At 35.0% G+C, this 12,639-nt stretch overlaps 1 protein-coding gene across 4 annotated transcripts in view; it reads left to right on the top strand.

The window, feature by feature from the left end:
• The window catches only part of TBC1D23 (TBC1 domain family member 23), a 31,316-nt gene that overhangs the window by 9,343 nt on the left and 9,334 nt on the right, over nucleotides 1-12,639 (top strand). For 2 of the 4 annotated variants that reach the window (XM_079311906.1, XM_079311905.1), the window contains 11 exons: nucleotides 1,001-1,124; nucleotides 3,223-3,347; nucleotides 3,461-3,504; nucleotides 4,397-4,500; nucleotides 5,285-5,407; nucleotides 6,343-6,435; nucleotides 8,974-9,144; nucleotides 9,365-9,407; nucleotides 10,154-10,260; nucleotides 10,918-11,060; nucleotides 12,455-12,499. In XM_079311906.1, the coding sequence (XP_079168032.1) occupies nucleotides 1,001-1,124; nucleotides 3,223-3,347; nucleotides 3,461-3,504; nucleotides 4,397-4,500; nucleotides 5,285-5,407; nucleotides 6,343-6,435; nucleotides 8,974-9,144; nucleotides 9,365-9,407; nucleotides 10,154-10,260; nucleotides 10,918-11,060; nucleotides 12,455-12,499 (1,122 nt within the window). The remainder of the gene's footprint in view (nucleotides 1-1,000; nucleotides 1,125-3,222; nucleotides 3,348-3,460; nucleotides 3,505-4,396; nucleotides 4,501-5,284; nucleotides 5,408-6,342; nucleotides 6,436-8,973; nucleotides 9,145-9,364; nucleotides 9,408-10,153; nucleotides 10,261-10,917; nucleotides 11,061-12,454; nucleotides 12,500-12,639) is intronic. The other 2 variants (XM_079311908.1, XM_079311907.1) reach the window with 1 other exon arrangement.

Here is a 12,639-nt window from a genome sequence, read left to right as displayed (position 1 = left end):
TGTTTATGAACTAATTCACATAGGTTATGTGAAAGTGGTTTTTAGTTCCCTTCCCTATGGTTTTTGGGATCTAAAATACTTCTATCCCTTCAGAAACAGTAATTCATAAGCACTAATTAAATCTCAAAATCTCTTTAGAAGTAGTTACTATTTTGATATTTTCCGTATGTTCTATTGAGTTGGGACTGAAATTATTTTTTTCAAGTTGCTAGATACTTTTAATGACAAATACTGAATTTGAGATTTTCATGCTGTTACGTAGGTGCTCTCACTAAAATACGTATTTATGTATGTTGGAGCACCATGACACTTCAGCAAGCTGGATAGTCTGTAATTAAAGATCTTATTCTGACTGCCTGGAGAGAAGATTCCAGCCTGGCTGATGGATATGTGCCCAAAATATGAAAAATGCATGTTTGCTGCTGTGGCAAGAAGCATTTATTGGTTCTGTCACTTGACTCAGCTTGTGTCCCTTTCTGCTCTGCAACACTCTGTGAGCTGTTTGGGGATAGTGGTGTTATGATTGTATAATTCATGTGCTTTCAGCTGTAGAAGGCTTGCAGAGTATCTGGTATTTGAGCTTCTCTGTAGGAATCTAGGTGGTGTTTCAATGAGATGTAGACTGTTCCCTGTTTTTTTTTCTCTTGAGTAGGAGAATAAAGGCGTAGAAAGGCAGTTTATAGTAGATTAGTGAATCTCTGCTCCATTGGTATCATGCTTGCCTTGTTTTGAGATTTAAATCTGTTTTAAACACTTCTCTATTATATAATCTGTCAAGTATTGGCAGTATTTCGTTCTGCTGCCTTGTTAATTTAGTGGGGTTTCAGTGCTTGTCAGTTTTTTGCTGGTTTGATTTGGTTGGTTAGTTTTTTAATTCTTGAGGCTTGTTGACTTCATAATCAATCCGTGTGCATAATCAAAGACAGTAACAAATTGCTACTGTAAGTCTGAAAATGGCAATATTACAGGGAAGTTTATTATTTTCATTGCTACTTTTTAGGGATTGTTTTATGAAGGGAAGACCCTTTCATCTATTTAGACTGTTGCTTCAGTACCATGAGCCTGAACTCTGCTCCTTTCTTGATACCAAGAAGATGACTCCAGATTCATATGCACTCAACTGGGTAATAAAGTGAATGTAGGGAAACATAATGAAAAATAAATTTCTGTTAAAATTTAAGTACATATTGCCAGTTTGTGGAAGAGTAGTACAAGCAATTAGAATTGCATATATTAAGATAAGTTGCATGTTTTAATATAGCATGAGCTTTTTGTCTTTAGTGTTTAGCATGAGGTATGAGGTCTTGTTAATGTCACATTTTTATTGTACTGGGTGAGTCTTTATTGAGCTACTGATGTTAGGAACTTCTTGGAGTAAGGAAGAATGAAATTAACTGATGTATTCAAAAAGCAAATGCCCTGATGTTTCTTTTGATTGCGGGCAGCTGTATGTTGTAGATATGGGTAAACATAAGTCTGACAGATCTTTTAAAACTGAAGTATGAATTAAAAACCTCCCTGCTAAGACATATGTGTATGTCTTATAGAATTTAAGCACAAATATTTTGCAACTTTTAAAGCATTAGTCATTTCTTCTTCAAAAGTGCCTCAGATTGTAAAGATGCTTACGTCAGTTTTTTATAAAGTTTGTGTAGGAGGAGTACAAGAAAATTTTTGTTTCAATGCTACTTAGTATATGCAATACAAAATCATGATACTGTTCTTGTGCTGGCAAAGTCTGTAATTCAATAGAGAAGGCTTTGACCCATGAACTCTGCTAGGTTCTGCTTTCATACTCACTGGCTGTGTAAATTTTTTTCAGTTAAAGAAGAATGAAATGAATTATTAAACTGTGAGCTCTGTATTTGGATGGGGTTTTGGTTTTTTTTAAGGCTGCTGCCAATTTTAGTATAAAAATATGTCTAGGAAAAGTTTTCATATTCTCAAAGTCTGCCTTTTGCTAGTCTCATGAGCCTTCAAAAGAGAAATTAGGTCTTTTTTTGCCACTAAATTTCCATTTTTTAGTAGAATTGTCCTTAGTAAATACAAAGTTCTTAGAAGTTGTTTATTAGAATTTTGGAACCTAATTAGAAAAAGAATCTTCTCTCTGAAGGTGGTAGTGAAGTAAGTTGGTGTAGCTACCAGTCCTCAACACCATGCTTCCTGGTGTACAATTTTAGGAAAAAATCTTAAGTTTCATGTTTTATAATGAGATTACAGTAAAATTCCCTGCTTCATCTGCAAAAAATCTCAGTTTATATAGGTGTATTACTAATACTTAGAAATTTATAAGCAACATAGAGACCTGCCATTGTCATATTGTTCATGGACATTGTGCCTTAAGTTGCATTTGAGTCAGAGTTGAATAGATCTTTTTATCTTTTGCTGTAAAACTGTACTAGAAAGTGTTGAAATATTCCATTATGATGTTTTAAAACAGATACCAAGCTTTAGGAAGCTACAGCTGTGTTGGTGTGCATCAGAATTTCTGTGCATCAAGTTCAGTAAGACCCCAGTGAAGTCAGGTTTTATACATTTGAGTTAGGTGTGATTGTCAATGTTTTCTGGCACATATGGTAACAAGTTCCTACCTTTTATCTGCTTTGAACTTTGTATATCAGAGAGGGTATATTTTCAGACTGGGAGCATGGAGCAGGCAAAGAGTTTCTTAAATGGTAATGAAAATCTTTTGATGTTTGCAAATGTTTAATTACTCAGTCATAAAGCATTATAATGTAATGCTAAGTAAGTGATGTCAAACTAATGTGCAGCCATGTTAAATTAGCCCAATTCTACTGTGGAAAATAAAAATAATTATGTTTGCAGGATCCTTTCAAACCCCTAATTGCTATACTATTTGAGTAAATATATTCTCTTATGATTGTCTTGTTGGTATAATTGGTGTTTAGCAGTGGCTGTGAGCTAAACAGTACTCCAGCTTGATTGTGTTATCTGTGATTGAATTTGCAAGGCTGGCAGTGTACAGCCAACTTTGCCTTCACAATAGTCATATTTATTCACAGATAATCTGTAGTGCTGTGCACTATTTCCATAAAAATTGGTTTAGATGTTAGAACTATCCTTCAGTACACTGTGCAGATATAGGTTTTATCATAATTTTGTTTGGTTTATTTTCTTTTAGATGTATTTCTGTTAAAAATGTATTCCTGATAAGATTGTTCCTGCTAATTGCTTTTTATCACATTATTTTCCAATTTTTAGCTTGGAAGCCTCTTCTCATATTACTGTTCAGCTGAAGTCACTCAGGCAATATGGGATGGATATCTACAACAAGCAGATCCATTCTTTATTTATTTCTTAATGTTGATCATCCTTGTCAATGCAAAGTAAGTGTATCATTCATTCTTTGGGCCATTCTTTGCTGACACTGTTTTAATCCAGGTTTGTTTCATTTTGGTTTTACTGACTTAATCTATGCCTGTGACTTTACTGTTTTCAGAGACGTTATCTTAGCACAAGAATCAGATAAAGAAGAAATGATAAGTAAGTACTTTCCTTACATAGCTGCTAGTGAAATATTTACTATATACTATAATCCCCATTTATTACTGTTTTTTGTTGCTAAAGAGCTAGATTATTTCCATGTGATTTTTCTCATTATTAATCCCTTCACCCACTAACACCTTTCTTACTGTTCTTTTCCTGCCATGTCCTTTGCCTTCTTTCCTTATTCCTTTTAGTACTCCCACACCTAGTTTTATACTTCAGTTTGAAGTATTGGAAACAATCACCAGAAACTGGTCTTTCTAAGCCCAAAGCAACAACTGTCAAATCCTTTTTTAAATCTGCTGCACTTGTTGCATTTTCTAGATTGTCTTCATGCACACTAGATTTATGCCTTAATTGTTTTTATAGAAAATACATTAAATTTCAGTGGAAAATTTAAATAAGTCTTGCCTTTGTATTTTTTTTTACATACATAATACAACATAATTAATAATCTATAGTAGCTCAAAATGGGAGTGCTTGGAATTTTGTGTCTTTGCTATTTACTGCAGAACTACACCATTAGGTTATCTTGAGCAGAGAACAGTGGCACTGATTAAGTACTTATTTTAAAAGATTGTTGTAGTCAGAGTTCTAGAAAAATAGCTGACCTAGAATAAATACTGAAAGCTAAAACTATACAGAAGTAAGCATGTGGTAAGAAATAATTAGCATAGAAGGTTTGAACATTGAGCAAAAAGCATATGCTTTCTATGGATAAGGAGTGATTCCTGTATCTTCACTTTTCATCTGGAGAGTGGATCAATATTCATGTTTCATCAATATGCTAGATTGTTATGCCTTATTAAAAATAAGTTCTTTTACGATCTAGCTTGCTTGATTTCTGTGTCTGAAATAGTGTTGCATTTATGTTGTTTGTCTGTCTCAGAATTCTTAGAAACATCACCAGCCAATCTCGATTTAGAGGATATAGAAGATCTCTTCTCTTTGGCACAATATTACTGTAGCAAAACTCCAGCTTCTTTCAGGAAGGTAATAACAATAATTTTGAAATTCTCTTCTTTTTGCAAGTGTTTAAGCTCCTGCTGACAGTAACTTTGAATATTTCATTGCAATATTCTTTTTTTAAACAATTACTTCATTCTGTTACTCTGGTGGTATTTACTGTTAGGATCTTTGGAAGATAAGGTTAAGTGAAACATGTTAGAGAGAAGCTTCCTTGTAATATTCTCATGACTGATCACCACATTTTCCAAATGAGGTTCTTGTAAGAGCTGATGAAGCTAAACTTCATGTTGACACAATTGCTTTGTAGTACACTGCATGGCAGTGCCAGCTGTATTACTTACAATGACAAAGAGGAAAAAGTCTCTTACTATAGATAAACCTATTATCAGCTGCACTGTTTTTGCAGCTCTTCCTTATTCCTGATATCTGACTTAGTGAATGAATGAAATAAAAGTATTTGATTGCCATTGCCCTTGGCTTGTATGTACTTCCTCTAGTGTGTGTAGACAGGTATGGGAGGTTTTTTTCTGGGGAATAAAGAAAACAAATTACTAAAATACCAGAGGCACTGCATCATGTTGGCATGGTCCAAGTGGTGAATAAGCATGTTTGTAGTGGAAGTGCAGACCTTGCCATGATTTTCAGAAAGAATTTTAGTTGATCAGAAGTTTCATTGCTATGTAGACAGGATATGCATGTGTGGAACTTAATATTTGCAACTTAGTGGATATAGTTTTATTTTAAACTTTCACACATAAAGACAATTACTTCAGTTAATCTTTTTTTTTTCTTTTCCTTGCCTTATTAGGACAACCACAGTCTGTTTGGCAGCAGCTTGCTGGGCCTCAAAGATGATGACACAGACTTGAGCCAGGCTCTCTGTCTAGCAGTTTCTGTGTCCGAGATTCTGCAAGCAAATCAGCAACAAGGAGTCAGTATACTGAATTACCTTCCCCTCCAGTTTTATAGGAAAGAATGAATCACTAACCATTAGTTTTAAATGCTAACAGCACAAATGAGTATTTGCTATTGCAGAAAAAATATTTTTATCTTGAAGTTTTCTCTCTTGTAAATGATTTGCTATCTTTAATGCATTTGTGCAATGAGCATAGGGGAGCTTAAGACAGCTGATTTGAATTTGAGGAGTGTGAGCTGAAAGTAGAATCTCATTAATTTGAATTCCTTTCCAAATGTAGCTACTGTAGAGGAAAATTTAAAATTCACTACTCAGTACCTTTGAAAAGAACGCTGTTAAGGAATATGTCTTTTGTCAATGAAAGGTTTAAATGAAAAAAAGGAAATTTGATTAAACCTGTTTCAGTAGAAGTTCATTGGAGACATAAATGCAGGACTTCACTAGAAATATTTAGGACCCATACATGAATCATAATGTAGTTAGATTACAGTGTGTCTTATTGACTACTGACTTCTTGTAACAGTTTCCTGGGCCCAGTTTTGTCATGCATAGTTTGGGTTTTTTCCTCATCCAAGTAAATTTAAGTATCTGTTTATATCTTATATCCTAGTTGGTGGGGTATAAATGCATCCTTATGTGTTGTGCTGATTTGTTCTGGACTCTTGGATTGTCTCATACCCACTGTGTTTTCTCTCAGTAGAAGTTATGTAATTGCACTTGGATGATCCTTTCCCATGCACAAGCTGATATACTAATAGAAAACTGATACTAGAATACTACTAGTGATCTGGTAACTGTAGACAAAGTTGAGATTAATCAAATTAAGTAAGATATTTTTTTAATAGCTCTTAGGCCCTCTGTACAGTTCCTGTAGTACTGGATTACTATTGGAATGTAATTGAAATCTGTCAATAATTATGCAATTTTAAAATTTAAAATTCCTCTTTCAGGAAGGAGTGAGATTCTTTGTAGTGGATTGTCGTCCTGCAGAGCAATACAATGCTGGGCATTTATCAACAGCATTTCATTTAGACTCAGATTTGGTTTGTATGCTTTTTATTTCTTTACTGATATTTGACTCCTGACTGAGATAGAAGGGGAGAGAAATGCCTGCCTTGAAAAATAAAGTATCGTTAATTTAGGCTCTATTCTGTGGACTGTAGTGCCTAACTATGTGATTATAAGGTTTCAAGAATTAGCTTCTCTAAAGGAGATAGTAAAACCATCATCTTACTGAGAAGTTTAGTCCTTAATGCCATTAGAATTTGGGATTCCAGACTTCCTGTTCTTTGCTTAGAAATGGAAACTCATACAGACTAAAAACTATACATTGCTTTGAGGAGAAATCTCTTTTTAGTGTCCTAATTTCCAGTGAAAGGTGTAATTAATTTTAAAAAAGACTTTTTTCTTTATCTCTTTTTTTGCCTTAGCCAGTCTTATTACAGTCTGCTTTTACAGGACATATTTCTTGAAAAGAATTTGGTTGCTTCTTTAAAATTTTTGCTGTACAATATGAGAGAGAAGGTGCATTAATTTTGCACTGAGACGGGCTATGGATGAGTAACTTCAATAATGATTTTGTACTTTCTGTATGATTATAAATTCCTAATTGAACATTCAGTCGTATTTTTCTCTGTCCTTTTTCCCCCCCAAAATCACTTCAGTTTCAGCAGTGTACTCATCACTTCTGAATTAGCCCTCAGCTATTTTGCTTTAAACAGTCTATGGCAGCTGTGTGGAATGATTATTTGGATATACACCATAAAAGACTTTTATACCTTACTTAAGTTAAATCCTATATCTAATATCCTTACCTCTCTAATTAAAATGTTGCATTATTCAGTGTTACATGCACATATGTAAATATAATATTAAATATAATTACATGGGAGAGAAAAGAAGGCTGAAGAGTGACCTTAGCGCTTTCTATAACTATCTGAAGGAGGTTGTAGCAGTGCCAGTCTCTTCTCCCAGGTAACAAGCAGTAGGACAAGGGGAAGTGGCTTCATGTTGCACCAGGAGAAGTTTAGATTGGATATTAGGAAAAACTTGTTCCCCAAAAGGGTTGTTAAGCATTGGAACAGGCTGCCCAGGGAAGGGGTTAAGTCACCATCCCTGGAGGTATTTATTACTTGTAGATGTGGCACTTGGGGACGTGGCTTAGCAGTGGAGAGTTGGCAGTGTGAGGTTGGTGGTTGGACTCAATGACAAGGGTCTTTTCCAACCCATATGATTCTTTGATATAGTGTGGTTTTTAACCTAGATCGAAAATCATTTAGGAAAAAAAATTCCCTCCACTATGTGGCTGTTCTGCTGGCCTTAATTGAATGTTATATTCAGTGAAGAAAAAATAAGCATTTTAAATTAAGTAGTACAAATAGCCAATAGTATATGAAAAAGGAGTCCATGAAAACAAATCTTAAATTAGATTTGATCAGTTCATAAGCATTTAAATTGTATATTGTAATTAATGGTCCTTCATGGACAACAGTGAATGAATGTCACCAGGTTCATCCTTGTTTTTAAAAGTTCAATGCTAGGAAAATATAGAGAAAAATCTTTGTGATGAAAAGTCATTAATGGAATTTCAGTGTATTTTATATTCCTGTATATGCAAAGTACACAAAAAATATTGTAAGGAGAAACAATGAGAAAATAAAGCACTTTGGATTCCATCTCATTTATAGTTAGAGGAAGTAGTGAGATTTAGGACCTGTGTAATAAAGCAGCAGCCTTTATCTCTAGGAAAACCGCTGTTAAAGTTCAGCCTTACTTACTGATGGCTGGGTTGTGTGCTTATGATTTTGTCCTTCATCGTTTAATCCACTGTACAGACAAGATAATGAGAATCCCTTCAGGCCCCTCTTTGCCCCCTCAATCCAGTTACAGGTCAAAATTCCCTTACAAGTTTAAATAAGTACCTTCCCCACAAACACAGGTTAAAATTTTAGCTTTAGTGTTGAGAAAGCCCTTGTTTCTCCATCTCTTTCATATAGAGCTCATGTTTTTACATGAGTTGGCCTTCATGTATCTCAGCCTTAACTTTTTGAGAGTACAAAGAATCACAGATGCATCCCTGTACTCTCAGTTGTAATTTCTTTTCCCAAACCTTGATAAGTAAATGAGAAAAAGCTTAGTAGGGAGGCAACAAGAGGAAGACTTTACTGGCATCTAGAAATTCCAGGTAATTTGAAGGGTTTCAAATCTTTGAAGTTTAAATGTGTTGTGCCCAAGTGTGTGTACATATTGAAACCAGTCCCACTGCTGTATTACCAAATTAATGAATGTCGCAAAGACTTGTTTCACTATTACTTGGTGCCTTCAGAAATAAACTAACAGATATTAGCTGTATTTCTTTCCTGGGGAGAGCAAGTGGGGTGAGGAAGCAAAGGACCATTCACAGTGTTCTTTATGTAACACTGAGGTCTGGGTTGGGTTCTGTGTGGGTGACTTGCAACAGTGCTGATACTGCCTTGCCTGTCCTCAGCAAATTGTAACCATTCTCAAAGCTTGTCTCCTTTCACAACTTGTATTATAATATCTTGGTGTCAAATAGCATTTTTTGTTTCTTCATTCCACAGATGCTTCAAAACCCATCAGAATTTGCACAGTCTGTTAAGTCTCTGTTAGAAGCACAAAAACAATCTATTGAGTCTGGCTCCATAGCTGGTGGGGAACATCTCTGCTTCATGGGAAGTGGCAGGGAAGAAGAGGATATGTATATGAACATGGTGTTAGCACATTTCTTACAGGTACAATTAAATTGCCATTGATTTAACAGCTGGGGTAAGGGGTTTTTGCCTGTGTCATTGATGGTAAATGACAAAACATTTTATCCTTAAAATCTGAACTGGTTTTTACATTACTCAAGTTTACAGTTTCTAGTAAACAAATTAACCCGTTTCATTACCATACTTGCCAAACTCATTCCACAGGTTTTTCCTCTGATCAGAATTATCTTTTCTGTTGCAGAAAAATAAGGAGTATGTAAGCATTGCCAAGGGAGGCTTCATGGGTAAGCTTATTAATAATGAACTTTGACTTGAAAAATCTTTCTGTCTTTACGCTGTTGGTATTTTTGAGGCTTTTGCTAAAAACCATCTAAATGAATAGCAGCTAGGTCTCATTTGTCAGGGTTTTTTTTTTCTTGTGTAAATAAACACTGTGCACTTATACATTTGTGGTTAACTCTTGGGACTTATGCAAATTTCTGAGTTATGAAAAATTAGTGCAGGGATTGAGCAAATTCCCTCTTTCAGCTTGTCATTCTTGATGTTTTAGCCACTGTAGATTGCAGATTCGTATGAGGATGCAACTTCGTAATTACTGCTAACTGCTGCTACGTTTTCTTAAATCAGGAGTTCATAATTCTGCAGTTGATGCTGCTGGAAATATCAGGCTCTCCAACAGTGGAGAGATCTGTGCTACAATATGACCATAGAGGAATTATTAATCAATATGTGTGGTGCTGTAAGAGCCATCTTCAAAATCAAAGCAGCGATTAATTGCTGCTGTATTCTAAATGTTTACTGAAATAATTTGTATATTAGGTAGATAAATAGGCATTAGATAATTAGATTAGCTTAATGCCTTTGTACTACTGAAAGAAAAGCTGGGGATTATTACAGTGATTGCTGAATTTATCTATTTTATTGAATTGTGGGTAAAAAATCGTTGCTGATTAGTCTCAGATATGTACAATATTTCATTAACAGTGAATGTCCAGTATAATTCTGAATGTTTTTAATGGCCTTTTAACAGCCCTACAACAGCACTTAGCAGATATCAATGTGGAAGGACCAGAAAATGGATATGGCCACTGGATTGCAAGTACCTCAGGCTCAAGAAATAGCATAAATTCTGTTGATGTAAGTGAATTTTAGCATGTTACAGTGGGATGGGAGCCCTAGGTGTACTGAATTTTTTCTTCTCATTCTGTTCCATAAAATGCATTATTGTAAGTCATGACTGTTTTCACTTGTTTGTTTAATTTCAAACTATGATCACAGTCTAGTCAGAGATGACATAAACATTTTTATCTTCTTGAGGGGAAGAGTTTGTAGGTAAGAACTTGCTGTAGTCAATCTCCAACAGAATACCCGTAATAAGACAACTCTTTCGCTGGCACTTACTCCGGGAATGAGTTACTATAAAGTGGCATACAATCTCATGGCAGAGCTCAAAATTGTATCTTTTCTACAGCTGACCTATTATGTGTAGAATTTAGCTTTTCATTTAGATGCAGTGTATCACTAATAGGATTCCTTTGTCTAGATGTCCATAGCAGAGTGCTCAGTAATATAGTTTATTAAGCTTGCTTTATACGATATTTTCCTCAGTCACATATCATTGCTGTTATTTTATAGAACTCCAAAGCAATACTCAATTGTGTACTTAAGGCTCTACTGAGTACCAAAAAGTAAATGTAAATTGCTGGTTTGTAGTCTGTTTCCTTTTTAATAAACTCATTGAGATGAAATAACATACTTTTATATGATTAATCCTGAGAGGAGTTACTTTTACAGGGTGATTCTCCTAATGGTTCAGGTGATGGAAAAGGAGTGAAGTCCCTCATGAATAAAATGACGGTTGCTTTGAAGACTAAATCTGTGAATGTGAAAGAGAAAGTTATCAGTTTTATTGAAAATACATCTACTCCAGTGGACAGGTGCGTTATTTATCTCACTGTGCATTAGCTGGGAGAAGTGACTTCCTATTTCATGTGAAAACTGGGCTAATTAGGAAAAAGTTGTCTTCCATATTCAGTTTTTTAATTTTCTACCCCTTCCTTCATCACAATTTCATCATGATTCAAGGAGCCTACTGTGCTCCTTAGTATTGCAAGGCCAGTGTAGGTCAATGTTGCCTTGAATGATTATCTAGAATTTGTCGTTGAATTTCACTTCTTAAAATGTGTCAATTTTGTGTTCAGTCTAAAAGTGAACAATGTTTTCACTTGTGTTTCTCTTCCTCTCCATCCTGACTCTAATGACATAGATTAATGACAGTGGGATTATGGATAGGTTTTGTGGTTGTTTAGTTTTGTTCTGTTTTGGTTTTTTTCACTGCTGCATCTTGCCAAATTAAGTTTACCTCTTTTTGAAGATCTTGATTTTTTTTCAAGTTGTTAAGTAAAGCCACTTTTCAAACTCATATTTGGTTTTTATGTCTTCAGGTACAGCAAAGAATGAGACTGTGCAAGTAGATTGAGGAATACTTTCAAATTTGGAAGTCATAATTCCACATACTTATTTAACTAAATACAAGAATAACAGCTTTCATCTGTCAGAGCTTTAAAGGAAATGCTTGTTGTAGTTCTTTAAATTCCAGGCTTTGAAGGTGTATGTTGAATACCAAGACACTGGTATTCAGGAATCTCAGAGACCTAGCACTTGTTTGATGGCAGGATGTAAAATACATGCCAAATGAAAAGTAGCTTTTAATAGTCTGATACCTCAGATCATTCCTTCTTTTTGTGATGGAAAATGTTTTTCTAAATTGCTATTATTACTTTTCTTTCACAACTAGAGGCAAAAAATTCTTAAATAACATTTGGTAGTAGCTTTTGCTGTGTGAAGAATTAAACTGAAGGAGGTGAGATTTAGATCAGATATTAGGAAGAAATTGTTTACAGTGAGGGTGGTGAGGTGCTGGCACAGGGTGCTCAGGGGAGCTGTGGATGTCCCATCCCTGGCAATGCTCAAGGCCAGGCTGGATGGAACTTCAAGCAATGTGGTCTGGTGTGAGGTGTCCCTGTGCAGGGTCTGGAACAAAATAGGCTTTAGAGTCCCTAAAGGGTCCCCAAGCCATTCTGGGAAATCAAGTAATTCTTACACGGGAGCCATAGGTAGCATAGGAAATGCATCATTTAGTAGATTTTTTTGCAAATATTTTTACCTCATGTATTTCTTTACCAGCTTTCATGAAGCCTTGTTTTTATTTACAAGCATCCTCCTTGAAGAAGATACATTGCCAATATAGAGAATTTCAGCTATTTCTCTAGGGTTTTCCTTTACATTTTTGTAATTCTTTTGTTCTGTCCTCTACCCCAATGTACTGTAGAATACCTTTCAATATTTCCTGGCCAGACAGAGCAAGCCTGGAGCGGTAAGCTTGATAATTAAGTAGTCTGACTAAAACCACCTTTCTTGTATTTAGCATGGCATCACATTGTTTGTAAGCATTGGTTACACTGACAAGATTGCTTGCATATTTTGATATTAATTTAATTTTTTGGAATATATTAA

The sequence above is a fragment of the Erithacus rubecula genome, assembly GCF_903797595.1.
Source record: "Erithacus rubecula genome assembly, chromosome: 1".
Lineage (NCBI taxonomy): Eukaryota > Metazoa > Chordata > Aves > Passeriformes > Muscicapidae > Erithacus > Erithacus rubecula.
This window is presented reverse-complemented; position numbering and strand designations above follow the sequence as displayed.